The sequence below is a fragment of the Uloborus diversus genome, unplaced genomic scaffold, assembly GCF_026930045.1.
Source record: "Uloborus diversus isolate 005 unplaced genomic scaffold, Udiv.v.3.1 scaffold_977, whole genome shotgun sequence".
In the NCBI taxonomy this organism is placed as follows: Eukaryota; Metazoa; Arthropoda; class Arachnida; order Araneae; family Uloboridae; genus Uloborus; species Uloborus diversus.
In genome coordinates, this window is record NW_026559206.1 from 49,814 (window position 1) to 71,670 (window position 21,857).

General features: G+C 32.4%; 1 protein-coding gene across 1 annotated transcript in view; it reads left to right on the forward strand.

Moving 5' to 3' along the window:
* LOC129234077 (putative RNA polymerase II subunit B1 CTD phosphatase RPAP2) overlaps positions 1 to 18,970 on the forward strand; it is a gene marked incomplete at its 3' end in the record, with an annotated part of 35,452 nt that extends 16,482 nt beyond the window's left edge. The window contains exons 5-9 of the mRNA XM_054867968.1: positions 402 to 523; positions 2,872 to 3,045; positions 6,095 to 6,830; positions 10,545 to 10,645; positions 18,890 to 18,970. Coding sequence (XP_054723943.1) covers positions 402 to 523; positions 2,872 to 3,045; positions 6,095 to 6,830; positions 10,545 to 10,645; positions 18,890 to 18,970 — 1,214 coding nt within the window. The remainder of the gene's footprint in view (positions 1 to 401; positions 524 to 2,871; positions 3,046 to 6,094; positions 6,831 to 10,544; positions 10,646 to 18,889) is intronic.
* Positions 18,971 to 21,857: the final 2,887 nt, after the last annotated feature.

Sequence of the window (21,857 nt, forward strand, 5' to 3'; positions counted from 1 at the left end):
GGAGGGGGGGGGGGTGCTACTAATATTTTACGTTCTACAGATCTTTCAATATCATGATTTGTGTATTCAAATCAAAATTAATATTTCATGAGATTTCCCTTCTCACTTTAAAATTGGTAGGTTGAAGGAACAGACACACTCTCTTTCTCTCTTATTGAATGCTAAACTACCCAGTGCTTGAATAAATGCAGAAATAAGATATTACTGTATTGGAAATCAATTATCATTGCTTCTCTAGAAATTACTTTTACCTTACAAATATTGTTCTACATTGTATGTAGAGTTTCTGTATGTAATGTCAATGCTCGGGATTAACCTTTTATTATTTCTCTCTATTAACGACTACAATTATTAGCATTCATTTTATCATTTTTTTAATGTTTCCTAAATTGTTTTTGTAGTGTTTTTGCAGTAATGAGTGCTATAAGGCTTCCAACTTTATAAAGCACCAACTTTCTTCACTTCCGTTGTACATGAGGAAAGATTCTCCATCACTTAACCTTCTATCAGAGGGAGAAAACAAGTAAGTAGAACTTTTGTTTATTATTGTAATTCTATGAGCCCTTATATTTTTTTTCAGTTTTGTTTTTAAAAAGTCCTTAACGGGGGAAACCAGTTTAGGAGGAACAAAATTTTAGTGTTTTTCATAATTTTTTTTAATTGGAAAGGAATAATCTGAGTTTTTTAGACGTACACTTTGTAATTGTTTTAAGTCATTTCTCACAGAAATAGTGAAGTTAGAAACTGCTGAAAGATCACCATCAGAGCTTGTTGCTTGTGGATGTTACCAAAGTCACAATTTTTACCTGTAATCATTACAATTTTTGTTTTTTGTTTGTTAGCAACATATTTCTTAAGAATATAAACCTAGTTGTGATCAAAAAAATTGGAACCGGTCTAAATTGGTTTCCCCCCCATACATAGTGTGCTTCTGCCATCCATGCGATTATGTGTTGTGATACACCCTTGTATGTAAATCCTTAAAATAAGTGCTTATCTGAAAAAGAAATCATGAAATATATGAAATTCTATCTGTAAAACATTTTATGGATTATACCTACAATTTGACTGCTATAGAAAGAAGTTAGGTAAGAAACAATTTTTAACTGCCACAGCATTGGCTGTCAAGGCTGTGTAGCATAAAATGTGCTATACAAATAAGCTTCTTTAAAGTATTTTATATACCTTGCCACAATAATAAATACTAATGTGGCAGTGTTTAAATGAAAGATAATGTATCCCTGGATCATTTTCTTGATTTTGATAGAGATCTATTTAACATTTAGTTACAGGCTCTAAAGAATTGAAAGTTCTTAAAGATAAAACTTTTGTATTTTATTTAAATTCTTGTCCTCCCACCCAAGCTAGTTTTGAGAGCAAGTGAGAAATTAATATTCAGAAATCACGAAGAGAAGTGCTATAAATTTTGCTGTATTTTTCAATTGTATGTACTTTTCAAACATTCTGAATAATTGGACGAAATCGGAACAAGGCCTGTGTTAGGAGACTGAACATGCTATATGTAATATATTTAAATGCTGTTATGATCATTGTGAGGCACACATTCGTGATGAGCATACAAACAAGGTTGTTTTACAAAATTTGTTCGTTTAAAAAAAAATAATTCCAGAAGTAAGTAAAAACATGAGTGAAAAAATAAGTTTTAAAAATCATTCAACAGCTTTTAAAAATCCAATGAAATACAAAATTACTTTTTTTTCAACTAACACAGTTTATTGAAATAATTTACCTTTTATTGTGCATGCCACCTTAACTGATAAATTTAAAATTTCACTGAACTTTGCCCTTTGTTCGAATGGTAATCTAATGCACCAATTCTTAATTTCGCTGACCCACTTGAAATTTGTTCCAAGCGGGCAATTTATAATTTTTTCCGTATTTGTTCTTATGTTCTCTAGTCTGATTAAATGGATTTTTGATCCCGATAAGGAATAATATTTGGCTTATGTTATTTGATTTGTTTCTTTCGGATTTGGTGCAAATAAACGGCTGGTTCAATTAGCCTGTGGTCCACCTTTCTATGTTTTGTAAATCATGTATTGAATGAATGCATTCTTATACATTGTGCATTAATATTTAGTTTTTCCTTTTTGTTAAAGTACTTTATTGCTTTTTCTGACATGTATCTTTTCCCCAGTTCTAACTTAAAATAAAAAGTCATATCTCATTCTAACAAAATTCAGTTTGCTGTTTGTTGCATATTTTTAATGAAGTTTGTTTTCAAAATAAACTACCAATATTTATTTTAAACTTTGCTAGAAAATCTATTTTAGTGGAAGGCACTGGTTACATCAAATCACTATTTGGGTTGCATCAAAAGTTTCTTAGAAGAAAAGCATTAAGGTTTTAATAGAAATTCACAGGTGCTCAGAAGAAAAATGGAAATATTTGGTATTTTTGCTAACCAGAATTTTCTTAATGATTTTTCACAAGTTTGACATTGATACCTTAAAAATTCTCATTCATATTTAAATTGTATCTTCCGCTTCTTGTTTGGGGACTAGTACATTAGACCTCTGGGTGCAGTGCTTGGTTCAGTTGAGTCCCTTCTTTCTTTCGTTGTATTTCATCTTACCCTTCAGAAAAAAGTTACAATAAACTTCGCAAAAGACCATCTTTACTTGTTTTCTGTGGATGGTTTACAGGAAAAATGTAAGTAACCTATTAATAGAAATTTATTTTGTTAAGTTCCAGAAAAAGAGAGTGAGGTATATATGTAACAGTTATGGTCACAATCGCCCCTGAATATAGGACTTGATATTTTCCTGCATCTATTTTTAACACTAAAACATTATTTTAAATTGTATAGTACCTAGCATAAAAATCAATGTTACACACATAATATTTCAGGGGCAGTGCAGGGGAAGAAGTAATTTTTCAAGAAGTGCTAAGTGAAAAAGAAATCGAAACTGCAGCAAGTATTACTCCACATCCTACTAATAATTTTTCAAAAATGCTTCAAGAAGAACTGAAACATTGTACCGAGAGCCTTGAAGGTCTACAAATAAAAGAAAAGATTTATGAGTAAGCTTTCTGTCTTTTCCATATTTATAACTGAATATATTACATTGAAAAACATGATATTTTAGTCTTTAAACATTTATTGTATATAAGTCCCATATCCATAACAAAAAGCTTCTCAAAATTGATTAACTAGTTTACTTCTCACAGAAACATTATACTATTTTTATAATTTTTTCTAACATGTCCCTCACTGAGCTGATGCAGTTAAGGTAATCTGCCATCAGATGGACACCATGAAATCCAATATTTAACACAGAAAGAAAAAACATCAAGTTTTGATAAATACCATTTTCCAGTTGGTAAATGTTGAACATCTGAATGATTATTATTATTACTAGAAAGTCGCCTGTCAAGGTATGATGGGTGAAAATTGCTTCTACATTTGAACAAAGCCATTGCCTGTTTGGTGATATTTTGATAGTTGAAATTGTAACGTTAACTCCAGTGGATTAACCCTATACTCCAGTAGGTAGCGTTCATTGCCAACCACTTTTTCGCTTCTTCATTCCCCTGAAATGACAGTCTTACCAGTCTGTTAAGTTGCCAGATCGAGTTCAGCCTTGTCATAATAAAGCCTTTCTCTGCATGTTAAACATTACCAAAACATATTATCAGATTATCATGTCGTGGCACAAGTTTCATTGTTGAAGCACGCGGGTTACTCAATCATCAGCTATTATTTATATGAGGATTATATTTAAATATTAAGGCAAGGTGTCTCACTAAGTATTAACTGAAAATGAATTGGGAGAACTGTGCAAAATTGTAATCAATAGAATAATGAAGTAGTTTGTGTGTTTATTAGGAGAAATGTGGTACAGAAGTCATGAAATTCTAATTAAATTACTAGCAAGGAATAGAAGCAGCATAAGAAACTGAGAAGTAGTTTGAGGCAGACACTTTTCCATTTTTTGTGGTCACTTATGCACACAGAATGTACCTCTTAGAGGGAGGAAGGGGGAAGGGTTTGGTCACAACGGTCCTTATGTGTTTTTAAGCTTAGGATTGGCAATGTGTGTGATAAAACCTAAGGTTCTGGGAATCTTGAACCCCTCACTTGCATGCTCCCTTGGTACTTTTCAACTATAGGTATGTTACTTGGTTACTGACTTCTTTACTTTCTACCTTTGCAAAACAGAAAAGTAATGTTTATGTCACTGCTGTGTTTGCTCTTCTTTTTCTGTTTTTAAGGTTATTAAACTGTAAAGAATATGTATGTAATAGAACTTTTAATGTTTATTAATGACTCAATATGTTTACTTGGTGGATTTTTTTTTTTTATTTTAATGTTATATTTAGTTGTCTGGTTAATTTCATCAAAACTTTCATGTTATTTAATGGCTTATTTAAAAATTTGGTGGACTATTTTTCATTTTAATTCAACTTTTAGTCTTGTTTGATGATTTGTTGCATATAAAAATTCACACTAAAATTACAAAATATGTTATGGTATTGCTGGTAACTTTGACCAAATATGGTGGCAATAGATAAGATGAAAAATAATCAAGAATAAAATTGTGCCAAGTGACATACTTGTAATGAAAAACCTGTTTGTTTCTATATTATCTGAAGATTTAATTCACATTTCCAAATGATTGCATTGCTATTTCTGTTTTTATGCAAGACATGCACGCTTCGATAAATTGCCAAATCGATTAACTCCACTTTTAAAAAAAATCCTCATTTCTGATTAAATAGTGCTTTATCAATGCTTGGCATGTGCATTTATATTAACGTTTTATTCAGTAGATTTCCGACCATGTGATGGCAGAAAATGTAACACCAGGGCTTATTTACTCCTATTTTTTGATAACATCTTCTTCATACATATTCTCTACTTTTTGTTTTATGGAGTTAGTCGATTTGGCAATTGAGGCATCCATATATGAATGACATGTACTCAAGTTAGGAACAAATTACTACATTTCAATTATACAGTGAAACCTCCTTAGCAGCCACCCCTCCATTCTGTTAAAACTTGGACGCTCAGAAGGGGTGGCCACTCCTAAAGATTTTAATCATTGAACTCGAACTGTATTACAAATGATACAATTCAACAATTTAAAAAAAAAAATTTGAGAAAATAAAAAAAAAAGAAAATGCCTTATTTTGTGATTTTTACTTTTTAAAAAAGATGATAAAATTTGTGTTTGCTTAAAATTTTCCAGCTTTATAAAAACCAATTTTTTTTCAAGTTTGTTTTTAACTTGTAAAAATGATTCCCGAATTGAGTCAGTAGCTATAGCTTCCAAATTAACAATGATGTCGTCAATTTTCTCCAAAGTTTACGGAGTTGAAAACATGACTTTTTGTTTATTACAAATAATATCAGGAACTTCATCATCTAAATCGGAAATAGCACCTAAAAGGCACAAAAATGGGCTGACAGTGGTGACCTTCCTCAAAATGTCACCCTCCTCCAACTGTTACAAAAAATCTAAACACAGGAAATGCCTGGCTCTGCTCTTAACGAAAAGCTAACAGTAAATAACTTTAAAAACTGAAATTCAAGAGTAGTCAGCAGGCGATTTCAAAGCCCAGATAGGCGACAACTCTGTCGCTCAGAGGGATTTGAGTGGCCACTCTGAAGGGTTGAATTAACATTGTGCGCATAGGCCAAAAATTTCGTGCTGTGCGAAACTGGCCACTAACAGGGGTGGTCTCGACACAAAGGTGGCCGTTCAGAGAGTTTTCACGGATATATATATTTATGTATCTTCAGTACTTAAAACATCCGTTTTCATTTCTATGAGTATTGTTGGAATGAAAAAAATAATAATAATAATGATTTATTAGAGTTCATAAACATGTTTAAGAATCCAAAGCCTAGTTGGATTTATCTTCCTTTCCTTTTGCCCTTTACTTTCTTCACATGCAACTAAACAATTTTCCCTTTGATTTATTGTTACAATTATGGTCTTTGATATTTTAAAGTAATGATAATATATTCTGGTTTTTATTTGAGCACAAAACTAAAAAATATATTGTTTGAATCAAAACTATTAAATTTAACTGCATCCAAATAATATTATGTTACTCTCATTTCTAGAAAACCTTACATTTTTGAAAAGCAACAAAAAGCACCAAAGCATGAATCCTTGATTGAATCAGATGAGGATGATGATTATCAGTTTAATGACGACAGTGACGAAGGAGATAAAGACTTTTTCCCAGAATATGACAAAGCTTTCTTATCCCAAAGAACAAATGCAAGTGGGAAAAAGGCTGTGTTAATAACACCTAATAAGCCCTGTGACAAAACAACACTGCTACCAGCAGAGGTGTCTAGGGAATTTATTGAAAAGATTTTTGAAGATTGGATGACGGAAGACACAATGAAATACCTTCTGGGAGAGAGAGAATTTTATGCAGCTAAAGCTGATGTGCTATTTCAGAGAGTTATGTCATCTGATCCCAAAAATACGAAAAAGCTAATTTCTACAAAGAATGAATACATTGATCTTTGTTTGAAACTGGACAATTTTCCGGATGATGATTGTTTTGAAGTTGAATGCAACGTAACTGATTCAGCCTTTTTGAAAACTGAAAAATCATCACCAGAGGATGCAAAAAATACTCCTGTTGACATAAAACATACTGCAAGCATAAAAACTGAAGATGATACAAATGTTTCTGAACAGAGTTCTGAAAAATCAGTTAATCAAAACAAGCAAGCAAAAAACAAGTCTAGGAGAAAGTCAAAACATAAAAGTAAAGGAGTAACTTTTGCATCAGATGTTAAACCTCCTAACAGTGCTGCTACAGAGTCAAGAAACAGTGATAAGGTTGCATTTTCTTTATCAATGTACTGTTTCCTTCAATGTATGCTATTTAAATGCAAACTCCCACAAAACATCGATTATATATTCTTAAAAATATTTAATTAGCATGGAACACTACAGATTTGAAAACTAAAAATACAGTCGGACCTCCATATATCGAAGTAGCAAATTGCCAGAAAAAAATTCGATATATAGAAAGATCATATTTTATCATAAAAATATCCTAAAACATTAAAATTACAGCTAATTTTCGTATATGAGCATTGGATTAAGTGAAGGTTAATAAATAAAAAATTAACAGAAATTACATTTTTATGCCTTCTTTCGTTTTGACAATGTAATCGAGAGAAAAGTAAAAAATCGATCTACTTAACTTGAATGATTTTTACTGAAGCTAAAAAGACTAGGAATGATAATCAACAGACAAAAAGGATAACTTGAAACTGATTTTACAGTGTTACTTGTTACAACTAAGATTTGGAATTAACTTGAAGGAATTTAAGAATTCCAGAACAGAACAACGACCTATCTACACACCCCTCAACCCCAGATTTCTTATGAGTTCCGTAGCAGCCTTCAATGAAGTTTTCTTCGCTAACCTTCATTTTTCATGATACAAACAGTCTAAAATGGGAAAAAATCTAAGAATGTCTCGAAAAAAATTTCGATATATGGAGATTTTTTTCAATACATAGAAGCAATTTTTCTATGTAATGAACACAGAAATTTGCTGGGATTTTGATGTACAGAACATTTTAATAGGTGGAAGTTCGATATACGAAGGTTCGACTGTACAGTTATATGCTTGCTTAAATGCTTTAAGATATTAATTCTTTTTTTTTTTTGTGTTAGACTTTTTTTTTATATTGCTATATTGAATTTGACTTTACATCTGATTCTGTTTGCAGTAAGTTGTGCTTTGAACAACAAGTTGAAATTTATTCTTATATTCTAAGTCAAGGGTTCTCAAAGTGGGTGCCCCAAAGAGAGGCGAGGGGTGCCTTGAAGTATACACAGTATCAATGTGTATAACATATAGATAAGAAGAAGATGGCATGAGGAAATTCAAATTCTTCAAAGGGTGCTGGGAATCAAAAAAGTTTAGAAACCCCTATTCAAAGTCATAACAATTTTTTTTCCCTTGAATTAAAACTGAATTATCTGATTGTATTAACTTAACATTTTAGCTACTGTTGACACAATTCTAAGCATTAACTGAATTTTTAAAAAGTTTTGAACTTTAATTATCATTATAGGTTGTGTAAAATTTGAGACTCAAATATGCAATAATAATTACTTTTAACAACACATTGGTTTTAGCATCAGTTATTCCCTGATTTTAGCAGATTCGCATTAGAACCATATAGCTTTTAACATCCAAGTGTGTACAGCACCCTCAGTTTTAACATTATTTTTCTGTGACTTCATTTTTGCTTCTGTCTTCAAGTGAAATTGAGAACTTGATTCGAAAGAAAGTCATAGTTACTCTCGAATTGCCACTTCCATCCAACTACGAGTAGTTGCAACTAGTAGTCTCTTCTCTTAATTTGTGCTGACCATTATCTCTTCCGCAGATCTCAACAAATCTAATGGATCTGTACGGCATAAGTGCATGTAAAACAGGGGATAACCATTTCACTTACTGTTATAAAATCAACAAAGCTGACAAAAAAAAAAAAAAAACTGTAAATGAACTTACCTTCTACAAAAAGTTTGAACACAATAAAAGAGATTGGCTATGTTATAAAACCAGAGAAAGTGATTAACGGATAATGAAACAAAAAATTGTGGTATTAGAAATAATTTGAAGGAAATAAATCGTTGTACTAGCCTTAAAACAGTTTTTTCCAAAAAGAAAAAAAAAGAGAGAGACTTTTCATTTATAATCATAACATGTTTCTCAAATCATATGGGTCATTCTTCAAAAAGTGTAACTTTTCTGTCACACGCCTTTTACAGTAAAAACTTTAAGGAACAATTCATTTAACAATGATTTTTAATTTCATCAAAAATATATCTATTTAAACCTGCCAACAATATTTTAATAATAATTTTTATTTGAGTATATTTTTGGCTCACAACATGTGAATTCTCACCTCCGTGGCATGTCACACACATGGTGTGACTGTTTATATTGTCTAATAACTTGTTTAATTAAAAGTACATACTTATTTATTATTCCTTTCACAAGTGTCTCAAATACTAATTGTTTAAGCATATTTAATTTTTTAATATTTTGTTTTAGTTCGTTTTAGTAGGACAAGGAGTTATGTCACACAATAAATTCTCACCTCCGTTACCTAAACACAAAATGCCATTCCTCATTAACATGTGGCAGTAATTACATCACATTTTATTTTCCATGATACAAGAAACCCCTCTTGTTTATTTTCAGCTATAGTTGAAGTTGTGAGATTTTTGTCGAAAAGCTGAAAATTGATTTTGCTTTAAAAACTTGGTGTGGTTATTCTGACTTCTCACCTCCATGAACTTGAATTTCAGAGATGTAAATTAATGTAAAAAAAGCAGTGAGCCTGTTTTAATGTGCTTAACGTGTGCAGATTGTAGCAACAAAGAAAAAAAAATTTCCCTGAAAAATGTATCTATTAGGCCTATATTAATGGAAAATTCCTCACCTCTGTGAATCTCACCTCCATGACAACCTTATCAATGTCATTATTTCTGAGATGAAAATAATTGATGGAGGGGAAATACATCATTCTACCGAAATTTATAAATTGCCAGTATATCCTCAAATTTATTAAATTCTATTTTTTAACATACATTTGAAACTACTAATCAAGCCGTACTTTAATTAAAAGAGCTTAATATTATCTTCCCACTGATCATTAAAATAGCTCATTGTTTGCACAATTAACAAAATTATTCGATGTTAAATTGACCTCAATTTTTAAATATTAGAAGTTTTTTCTTTTTTTTATTTATGAGTAAAATAATTGGAATTTAGCTGGGCCATTGTTTATGGTTACTTTTGGTACGTAACACTTTCATGTAAGAATGTAAAAAAACGGAAAATAAAAGGTTTCAAAATTAAAAAATATTTGCATTCAAAAGTTACGTTTTCTAGAGAATGACCCATATGTGATGCAATTTTGTTGTGTAAAGGTTTTTTTTTTTTTTTTTTTTGTCTTACCAGTACTGTATAATTTGGTTTGTAATCCCTAAATCAACCTCTTTTTATAATGGCACCTTGGTTTTAGGTAATCAAAATAATTATTGACCCTTGAATGTCATTATAACCAAGATTGACTGTATTTAAAAGTCATAACATAAGTAATATAGTACTTAAAAGTAATGAGAATATCTTTAGACCACATAAGTAATGATATATAAAGAGTAACTTTGTTTAACAGAAAGTTTATTTTCTTAATTGAATCTCCAAAATCCAGTTTGAATGTGTGCAATTTTCATTGCAGATGTCTGCCACAACTTTACTGTTTGTTTAGAAGTCACTTAAACAGCCATTTAAATATGAATTTAAATTTTGAAGATTTTTCTTAATGCTATGAAAATTATTTATATCATTCTTATTGCTCTTTATTTTATTTTTTTCATTTGCATTCATTAACTTTAATTATTTAGCTACATGTATTGAAACTTGCTTGTTTATCACTGTGTGAGCTTTAAGGTATTTAAATAGTACATCCTTAAATGCTCAAATTTTCAGTTTTCTGTACAAATATTTATTTATTTTAGGAATTGGATGATACATCACATGATCCAGTTGTGCCTCTAGTAGAATCCTTATCTCAAAATGCTCTAAGAAGACAAGTTGTCCTTGAAAAACTAAAACCAATGTAAGTTTTATACTTTAAACCAAAATCTTTTGTTTTGGTTCACATACAAAAAAATAAATAAAAATGTCATTATACTTATGTCGTAGTTAAGGCATTAATTTCTGAAGAAATTAATCTTGGGGTACTAACGAGATCTTGATGAAGTTTTGAGTGGTATAGTGTTGGTAGGAACATTGACTTATTTAGTTAATTCTAGCAAAAGTCGGGATGAGCTAGGGGAGGATTTACCATTCCTCAAGAACGACTGTTGTGGTTGTTGAATGTTAGTGTGTGGTGAGTATTAGTAATTATAGAAGAAGATTATAATAACACTGAATTCACTGCTTTATTTTCTTTTCTTTATTTCTTTTTTTGTTTTAAAAATGTATATGTAGTTTTATGATGGGTAAAATTTAGTATGCCTTGAAAAACTGAGATTGCAGTATTTATTCTTGTCTAAGCTGGCCGAAAAATAATGCTCTTTGTGCAGAGCAACCGAAGTTTTTTTAAAAGGGAAAAAAAATTAATTAAAGCTAAACCAGGCACTCAAGTTACCTACCTCTGAAGACGAGGCCTTTTTAAAAGTGGTATTTGTAAATTACCGTTATCAAAATGTTCACAGGAAGTAAAAATACAGTGAAATCCCATTACAAAGAACTTCAAGGGACCGAAAATTTTGTGCGTTGTAACGAGAATTTTGTTGTAATGGAATTTCAGCAATGTAATGGAAATTAAAATAGGACTGTATATTTACTTCGTTAAAATGGATATTTTGTTATATTTGTATTTGTTGTAACGGGATTTTACTGTACAAATAAGTCATGAGTTTGAAACTTTATTATGAAAATTACTTTGAGGTCAAAAAAAATTTTCCACTTGCTTCTCTGAAAAGTGTTTGGATGACTCTGAAGGTATGTGATTTAACATATTTTCTCTTCTTAATTTACATTTGCAACAATGAAACACATACTTTTAAATCACTAGAATTAAATGCATAGCATAAGAGATCCAGCCCAAAAATATGTTTTTTGTTCCCTGTGAATCACTATAATTTTTTTCCTCCCATTATGTTTTGACAGCTTTTAGTAATCTTGAACTGATATTGAAAATTGAAAGTGCTTTAAGAAATATATGCTACTGAATTTGGATAAAATGTAATGCCAAAATTTTTGCAATTTCTTCATATTAGCCTTTACTTGTAATGACCATGAGTAAGTGAAATTAAGAAAAAAACATAGATATGGATATCGATAACTACTATTTAATATCACTAAAACACATAGTTGTAATCTTATTACAATGTGTTATATCTTGGCTATTTAAAATTCCCAGAGAGATTCTAAAGTTTTTAAAGCTAGCTATACTGGATATTTAATTTGATTATGATAACGTTTTACAATTTGCTTTGCATGTATTAGTAATACTTTTAGATAATTTTAAATTGATCAAAATTTACATTTTTTTGAGAAGAATGATGGCCGACAATGGAGGGGGGGGGGGTATTAAATTGTAAAACTTTTCAGCAAAGATGTCAAAATTTTTTGTTTATCTTAGGCCAACTTTCATTGTAATGCATGTATTATGGTTGCACGACATTTTGCATGTAATTAAATGAAAAAACAAACTCAATGAAATTTTTTTTTCTTTTAGTGTGATTTTGTATTAGGGTCATTCTTCAAAACGTGTTAACTTTTCTGTTACATGCTTTTCACAGTAAAAACTTTAAAGAACAATTCATTTAACAATGATTTTTAATTTCATCAAAAATATATCTATTTAAACTTCCCAACAATTTTTAATACTAATTTTTATTTTAGTATATTTTTGCTTCACAACATGTGAATTCTCACCTTCGTGGCATGTCACACCTTGTGTGACTGTTTATGTTGCTTAATAACTTGTTTAATTAAAAGTGTATGCTTATTTATTTATTATTCCTATCACAAGTGTCTCAAAAACTAATTGATTAAGTAAATTTAATTTTTCAGTATTGTGTTTTACTAACACAAGTAGTCATGTCACACAATAAATTCTCACCTCCATTACCTAAACACAAAATGCTATTCCTCATTAATACGTAGCAGCAATGGCATGAAATTGTATTTTCCATGATGCAAGGGAGCCCCCTTGTTTATTTTCAGCCATAGTTGAAGTTGTGAGATTTTTGTCGAAAAGCAAGAAGATAGATTTTGCTTTAAAAACTTGGTATGGTTATTCTGACTTCTCACCTCCGTGAACTTGAATTTCAGGGATATAAATTAATGTTAAAAAAAAGAAGTGAACATGTTTTCATATGCTTAACATGTGCAGATTGTAGCAACAAAGAAAAAAAAATTCCCTGAAAATGGGTATCTATTAGGCCTATATTAATGAAAAATTCCTCACCTCCATGACAGACCATATCAATGTCATTATTTCTGATGTGAAAATAAATGAAAGTGTTGAATGTAATCGCTTTCTCCATTGGTTTAAAAGAAAGAACTGTGCTTATTTCTCATTGGAAGAGACATTTGCAGCTTTCCACGGAGTTCGCAAAATCTCTTCTTTAATCCACCATCGGACTTTGGAGAAAGCTTATTGCTATTTAAGAAACATCATTGGATGCTGAAAATCTGCCCTCTATTCTATTTAAAGAGCCGCAGTCTGTTTATCAGGGCTTCACTACTTTTCTATGTGTCTTGCTGTATGTGTGTCCCCATGTTTCGTATTAAACGTATTTGTTTATGTTCAGCTGTCTGAATCTCTGCTTTACACAACCTTTCAACAGCAGAGCGTGGTTAGTTCTAAGTTTTACCCAGCTACTAAATCACTGCAGTAGCGGAGTAACATGGGGGACGAGATAAAATATTCCGTTGAGCCTTTTGACGGAAGGAATTTCTCTCTGTGGTGCAGGAGAATGGAAGCGGTTTTCTCAGCAAAGAATTTAGAGATTTTTTTGGAACGTGAAGCAGATTCTTCGAAAGCTAATGAACTTTTAGCGAGTAAGAAAGCCTATGCCTTGATGTTATCATTTCTTAGTGATAAAGTTTTAGTTTCGCTTTCGGAAGAAAAGACTTGTGCTGAAGTAATTGCAAAATTGAAATCGATCTATGTACGAGAAGGAGCAGTCAGTCAGATATTGGTTAGAAAGAGACTTTCAACTTTGAAAATGAAAAAGGACTCATCCATGCAGGAGCATATTGATGAAGTGAACAGGCTCGTTACCCAACTAAAATCGTGTGGCGTGAAAGTGAGTGACATGGACAGCATTGTCTATCTTTTGATGTCTCTTCCAGCAGAGCGTGACGCATCGAAATCTGCAATAGAAAATCAGCCTTTGGAGAACTTTAGAGTTTGTTTGCGGTCGTCTTCTGGATGCTGAAGCGCTGATGAGAGATCGTCGAGTCTCGGAGCCCAAATCTTGGAAAACAGAGTCATCAAATGGTGCAGCCTTTTCTACAAATCATCGGGTAGTGTGTAACAAGTGTCGTAAAACAGGGCACATTGCAAAATTTTGTAGAAGTAACATAGTTTGCTACCAGTGCGGAAGAAAAGGACATTTTAAGAGGAATTGCACAGTCCAGACGGGAAAGAATACTTCATCAAAGGATGGAGCAGTTGCAGTGACTTTCGTTGTTGGCGAAGTAGAACATCGATCATTTATAGTAGATAGCGGATCTACAGCTCATATGTGTGCACATCGGGAATGGTTTGAGGAGTTAAAACCATCCTCAGGAACTGTGTCATGCGCTGCAAAAGCCAGTAAACTGGAAGTAAAAGGAATAGGAACTATTCGCGGTGTATTAGGTGACGGTGTGCAAGAGGTCCTACTGAAAGATGTGTTTTATGTTCCAGAACTCAATGGAAACCTCATTTCAGTGAAACAAATACAAAAAGCTGGATACACTGTGAGCTTCAAAAATGACGAAGCAGTTATTGAAAAGGGAAGTACAAACTTCGTTTTGTGCAAGCTGAATTCAAAAGGTCAATATGCAAGTGATTTTGTTCCCTTCATTTCAAATTCCTTTGTTGCAGAAAAAGATGGAGGTGAACTGTGGCATCGCAGGTTAGGACACTCCGGAAACCATGTTCTGAGCAAACTAGGATTACCAACAAGTGACAAATTTTGTGAAACTTGTGTGTTAGCGAAGCAGTCCGCGAACCCAGGGGCGGCAAATAGGGGGGTCGAGAAGGGGCGGTTGCACCCCCAAATTTTTCGAAAGAATGATAAAAAATAAGCAAATTCAATTTACGTAAATCGCAAATCAATGTTCAAGAAAAACAATCTTGCTGGTACTCCGTAATGGTTGATGAAACTCGACGCATTTTCAGACAGGAGCAAGTGTTTTCTGTTTTTTAAATTTTTAGAAATTCATCAAGCTTTTACCGCCCTTTTCAGAGCAGAAAAAACTGATGAGGAATCATGGTTAATTCTAACTAAAGACGTTGTTTCGTCATATAGGCTAAATAGCTCGTTCTTGTGTGCTCTGTGTAACGATGGTTATGAGAGGCCCGTGCAGTGGTGTGGCTGTATGATTTTCATAAGAAAATACCTTGGTACTTTAAATTGATTGTTACACTCATATTTTAAGTGTGTCTATTTAATGAGTAGTGTTCACCACTTTCTTCTGTTAGAAACACGTTTCCGCTGCTCAATGCATAGTGTGGTTTCATAGATGCTCTTTAAAAATACATACTATTTTTAAAAAAAATATCTCAAATCAACAAATACCTTTTCTGGAGGCTCCTTAACTATCCAATCTCCTAACCCCCCCCCCCCCATATCATGATTACTTGCTGTTAGCCAACATGTGTTTTGTTCCATATTAAAGGTAATTCATATTTAAAAAAACTCGATCCCCCGAATGAAATGCTGAAATGCCGCCCCTGCGCGAACCCTATAGGAATAGGAAACCGAAGAAGAGAAAAAGCTCCCGTGATGACAATCCTTTCTGACCTATGCGGTCCAGTCAACCCACCAACTCAAGCGGGTGAAAGGTATGTGTTAACATTAGTTGATGATTATTCTCGTTTTTGTGAAGTTCGTCTTCTTAAAAAGAAAAGTGATGTTCCCGTGGAAATCAAAAAGTTTCTCAAATTGAATGAAAGCGTTCGAAAAATTCGTTGTGATAATGCCCAGGAATATGTTTCAGGTGAACTTAAAGTGATAGCAAATAAACTTGGAGTTACGATAGATCCCTGCCCCCCTTATACTCACGAATTGAACGGAATTTCAGAGCGGATGAACAGATCACTTTTTGATAAAGCCCGTGCACTTTTATATGATGCAAATTTGCCTAAGAATTGTTGGGGATATGCTATTCAAGTTGCAGCATATATTCATAACAGAATCCCTAGTTCAAGCATAAATGAAATGTCACCCTTTGAACTAAAATATTCCCAGAAACCGGATTTAAATCAAATAAAATTATTTGGTTGTGATGCTTATGCCAAAATTCCTGATACTCGCAGACAAAAATTAGATCCGAAATCTAAACGAATGATCTTCATTGGATATTTTAGCATGGGATATCGATTAATGGATCCTGATACGCACAGAGTTATTGTGTCACGTAATGTTTGCTTCAATGAAAATAAAGTATGTGTGCAAGATAGAAGTAATTCAGCAGACGGGCTCCCGAAAGGAGAAGAAAAATACGAGGAAAAACACGACAGAAATGTAAATAAAGAGTTAGGAGAAAACGAAACCAATGTAAAGCAAGAAGTTCCGGCAGATACACCCCGACAATCAGAAAGAAAAAGTAAAATGCCAGAACGATTTGAAGCAATGTACACGTCAGAAGAGACGACCTTTCATGACATCTCAAAACTACCGGAAGAACAAGCCCAGTGGAAAGTCGCGATGGGGGAAGAATTGCGCTCCATCCAGATAAACAAAACTTGGGAACTGGTAGATCTCCCTGATAATGCGACCCCCATAAAGTGTAAGTGGGTGTTTAGGAAGAAAAGAGATGGAACTCTCAAAGCCAGACTTGCGCCAGAGGAGACCAGCAGAAGGAATACGTAGAAACTTATTCGCCAGTCATTGGGATGCCTTGTTTACGATTAGTTCTTGTTTCGATTCTTCAAGAGGATTTAAAGGCTTATGTGATGGATGTGAAAACAGCTTTTCTGAATGGTGAGTTGCAAGAAATTGTTTTTATGGAACAACTGCAAGGATTCAACGATTCATCTGGCAGAGTATGCAAATTAAATAAAAGTTTATACGGATTAAAACAAGCTCCTAGACAATGGTTCTTCAGATTTTCGTAATTTATGTTGAAAATTAATTTTAAGCAGTTAAACTCGGAACCATGTATTTTCATCAGAATTGTGAATGGAAGAAAAATAATAATTTGTTTATATGTTGATGATATTCTTATCGCTAGATCAAAAGGAGTATATTCTTAAACTATTGAAGAGATTTAACATGAGTGAGTGCAGGCCGAGTGCAACACCTTTAGAAGCAAAGTCAACTCCAGCTGACTTTGAGGAAGGAACTATCTTCAAAGGACCTTACCGTGAACTAGTTGGATCTTTATTGTATCTTGCGATGACAACACGACCCGATATACTGTTCGCTGTGAACTGTCTCAGTCAATTGCAGGAGAATCCAACAGAATCGGCTTGGAACGGACTTAAAAGAATTCTGCGATATTTAAAAGGTACATCAGATTATAAAATTGTGTATAGTAAGTGTTGTGACTACTCTAATGTTGATTCAGATTGGGCATCAGATCCGCGTGATCGCAATCTCAGTTTCAGGTTACGTTATTTTTTATAAAAAGTGTCCAATTTTATGGAGCGTGAAGAAACAAAGTTCAATAGCTGTTTCTTCTACTGAAGCTGAGGTACTCGCAGTTGGTAAGTCTTTAATAGATCTAGTGTATTATAAAAATATTGCATGTGAATTTCTTACTGTAAATAACATTGTCATATATGAAGATAATCAGTCTGCAATCAAATGTATAACTAATGAAAATAGTTCTGGTAGATTGAAACATATTGATGTTAATTTAAAGTTTATTAGAAATATTTTAAATGTTGAAAATATATATATTGAATATGTTTCTACTGATAAACTAATTGCTGATATGTTTACTAAGGCTCTTCCTAAATTTAAATTGCCTGAACTTATGTCATTGTGTTGTTTAGTAATAAGCGATTAAGGGCGGGTGTTGAATGTAATTGCTTTCTCCATTGGTTTAAAAGAAAGAACTGTGCTTATTTCTCATTGGAAGAGACATTTGCAGCTTTCCACGGAGTTCGCAAAATCTCTTCTTTAATCCACCATCGCACTTTGGAGAAAGCTTATTGCTATTTAAGAAACATCATTGGATGCTGAAAATCTGCCCTCTATTCTATTTAAAGAGCCGCAGTCTGTTTATCAGGGCTTCACTACTTTTCTATGTGTCTTGCTGTATGTGTGTCCCCATGTTTTGTATTAAACGTATTTGTTTATGTTCAGCTGTCTGAATTTCTGCTTTACACAACCTTTCAACAGAAAGAGGGGTTCATCAATTATAGGCAATCTACCAAAATTATAAATTGGCAGTTTATCCTCAAATTTACTAAATACTATTTTTTAACATACATTTGAAACTACTAATTAAGCCGTACTTTAAGAGAGCTTCATATTTTATTCTCACTAATCGTTAAAATAGCTGATTGTTTGCACAATTAACAAAATTATGACTTTGATATTAAATTGGCCTTGATTTTTAAATTTTAAAAGTTTATTCATTTATTTTTTTCTGTGAACAAGCCTTTTTTTATTTTTTTTAATTATAAGTAAAATAATTGAAACTTAGCTGGGCCATTGTTTATGGTTACTTCTAGTGGGTAACACTTTCATGTAAGAATGAAAAAAAAAAGAAAACAAAAGATTTAGAAATTGAAAAATATTTGCATTCAACAGTTACATTTTCTGGAGAATGACCCATTAACAAAGTTGTATTAAGCGAGTTCAATTGTTTTTAAAATGACTAAGTACTTCTGGAGTTGACTACTATTGTATGTTAGTTTCTTATGACACATTTTTGATTAAAATACCCTAATTTGAATCTCTCTCTTTATGCAATGCAGTGAAGCACTGTTAATACATTTTTAAAGGGACTATGAAAAAAGCGTACAAATGAAAAAACGTATAATAGGTATAGGTTAATGTGTATTAGGTTCTGCATTTAAAACACGTATAATTGATGAAAACGTATAAACAGTGTTTCACTGTATTACCAATATCCTCTCTCTATATATAAGTATATTTGCATTATTCTTTAATTTCAGATATTACGATGTACTTCCAATAGCCAATTTTCATTACACAGACATCCGTGATTCATTAAAGGACATATTGAAAACATTTAGGTAAATAATTGGTTTTTTTATTGTTTTAATTCATACTTATTCAGTGACTACAGATTAGGTCGATATGATAAAAATTGAAAGAAGTAGGTTAGTGGGGTAATATCTACTTGTACCCACTTACTTGAATAGTGGATTGTTGAATTCCTGGTATAGGAATATAAATGTATGAACCAAAAACTTTCATAGGAACAGTAAAATTTCTCTTATTTAAGAAGTAATTTTTGTAACACTACTACCTCTTTATTGCAAAAACAGTCTGAAGTTTCGAAAGTGACATTAGTCCACTTTGATTATATGTTCTGTCATTCTCGCAAAAACTTTGCTTCTTCAAAAGGAAAAAAAGTTATGTGTCATTGAAAATGCAACATGTGGAATGCATGCTTCAAATAATATGCTATTTACAGGGTGGACACAATGTACCTTGTTGTGCAAGTGATGCAAAATGCATTGCATTTTCCTGAGTGTGTGACTCTGGTAGCAGTATCATAACAGGTCCCACCCTCTGCGCGATGGCATGGCATCATGGTTTGGGGTGTCATTGCCTATTGTAGCTGGTCACCACTATTGTAGATTGTTGGCAATGTGACGGATATTTGAAATAAGGATGATGTGCCATGTCTGGGAACACTACCCTTTCTTCAGGGGATTCCCAATGCTATTTATTTATCAGCTGGATAATACCCAACCATGCAAGGCATGCACCTGCCAAAATGTCCTGCAAAGTACAAAAGTGCAGGCTAGTAGCAGGCTCACATTGCAGAGCTAGTTGTCTTCCCTGGATTGTTAAAATTAAGAAGACCAAGTATTTCCTATCCTATCTCTCGTTTTGATATTTCTTTGCACGGAGAGAATCCTCCAAAAATGCATTTTCGTACTGGTACCTATCAAATTCAAATAAATTTGCGAGTCCTGATATATCAGTCAATTAATATACTCGTAATGAAAATTGCAAGATTTTATTCGAAAAATGAGCTCCTAGTTTAACTGCTGCATCGAAACACTGATCAGTGTCCGAGGGTAGTGTGAATTTGTTCCCCTTCTTTAAAAAAAAAATGTTTTGTTTATAGATTTTTAAATGACTAATTTGAATGTTAGGGAAAGAAAAAAAGGAAGTTTTGTGGAACCCTTGAATGATCTCCACAGAACCCTGGGGTTCCACGGAACATAATTTAAGAAATGCTGGTCTAGAACATAGACCATTTTTAGGATATTTCATTTCCATTTTTTGAAAAATTAGAGCAGAGTGACGACAGATCAGGGAAATCAGGAAAAAGTCAGGGAACTTGATCACTCAGAGAAAATTGATCAAATGAAGAAAAAAAAAATTTTTTTTCCTTGCAAAATGAAGTACTTTGATTCCCTACAAATTTTCCACCAATTACTTGTTTTAAAAAAGTAAAATGAATGAGGTGTGGTTATACAGTGCCACATATTTGTGCATCTTTTTTCCCCAAGGTCCAAGTATTCAATCTTAGGATGAACTTCTTCTGAGTCTGTAAAGTTGTTTATTTTACCTTGCTTGAATTTTCCTTCCACACATTCCAAGCTACGTAAAATAAACAACCCTACAGGCAAAGAGTAAGCCGTCATTTATGACTTGGTTCCATTGCCTTTACTCATTGTCTTGAAGTAATTAGCATACTGTTATCATGATTTCAAGAAAAAATCTTTGTTTTTTAAATTAATGCTGAAAAAATCTTAAATCTTATCACTTGGCATTTTTAATTTAATTGCTGAAGTTGAATTTTGACTGAAAATCAAATTAGTTTTTTTGCCATGGTATTATTCTCTGTCACTTCAGATTACATGAAGGTTTTTTTTTTTTTTTTCAGACTTCAAAACCATATACATATACATTTTGAAATTAATAATTGTTTTTGAATTTCAATGTTGTTTGTTACTAAAGTAATCTAAGATTTTTTTTCGACAACTAATGGCATCATTTGAAATTGAATTGTGTGCATAAGTAAATATTTTTATTTTGTAATAGTTAAAGTGCTGTATTCAGTCATTAAAACTAAGTTCTTGATTAGGGAATAGCTCAATATGACTGGTTGTTGAAAAATTTCAATTTGTCTTACATAAATATGTCTATTCTTCCATGTGCAAATAAAGGGCAGTAACTGCACATTTTTCATTTTTTTGCAATCTGTTGTACGTTATCTTTATTGTACATACTCGCTCATTTGGTTTCCACTGAAAAGAGACACAAAAAAAAAACGTCTAATTCCAACATTTTCCTATTGTTGGTACTGAATCCACCACACATTTCTTCAAATATCTCGAAAACTAATATCTGCTGATACTGCCGTTTACCTGCACACAGCAGTATTGTTTACGTAAGTGAAACTATGTTACTTCTATACTTAAACTATCCCTTGTTATTTTTGCAGCAAAAATTATACTGCTTGAAAATTCAGTTTAAGATTATTTCCATTTTTAGATGTGTCTTTAAGAATGGTTTTAATAATTCCTTAGAATACTTATGTTAACTGGTTCCTGGAAGTAAAGCATTTGTTTTAGATTTCCTACAATATAGATATTTCTCTCTCGATAATTTAATATACTTTTTTTTAAGGAGCATCTTTTCAAAATATTTTTTTTAATTAACAGCCTAAACCGTTCTAAACACTGCATTTTATTTAATACGCAATGCTTTTCAGGTAGGGCAAAGAAAGGAAACCATTATCATTGGTAACGTAAATCAAGGAAATTTGGTGAACTTAATCAGGGAAAAGTCAGGGAACGTTTTCTTCCCAGTTCCTGTCGCCGCCCTGTAGCTAGCCCATGGCAGCAAGGATTTCTTTCTTAATAATACTCATGTAAGCCGGTGCACCACCCCATGTTGGGCTTTAGGTACTGAGTGTATGGCGGCAACATTTCTTTG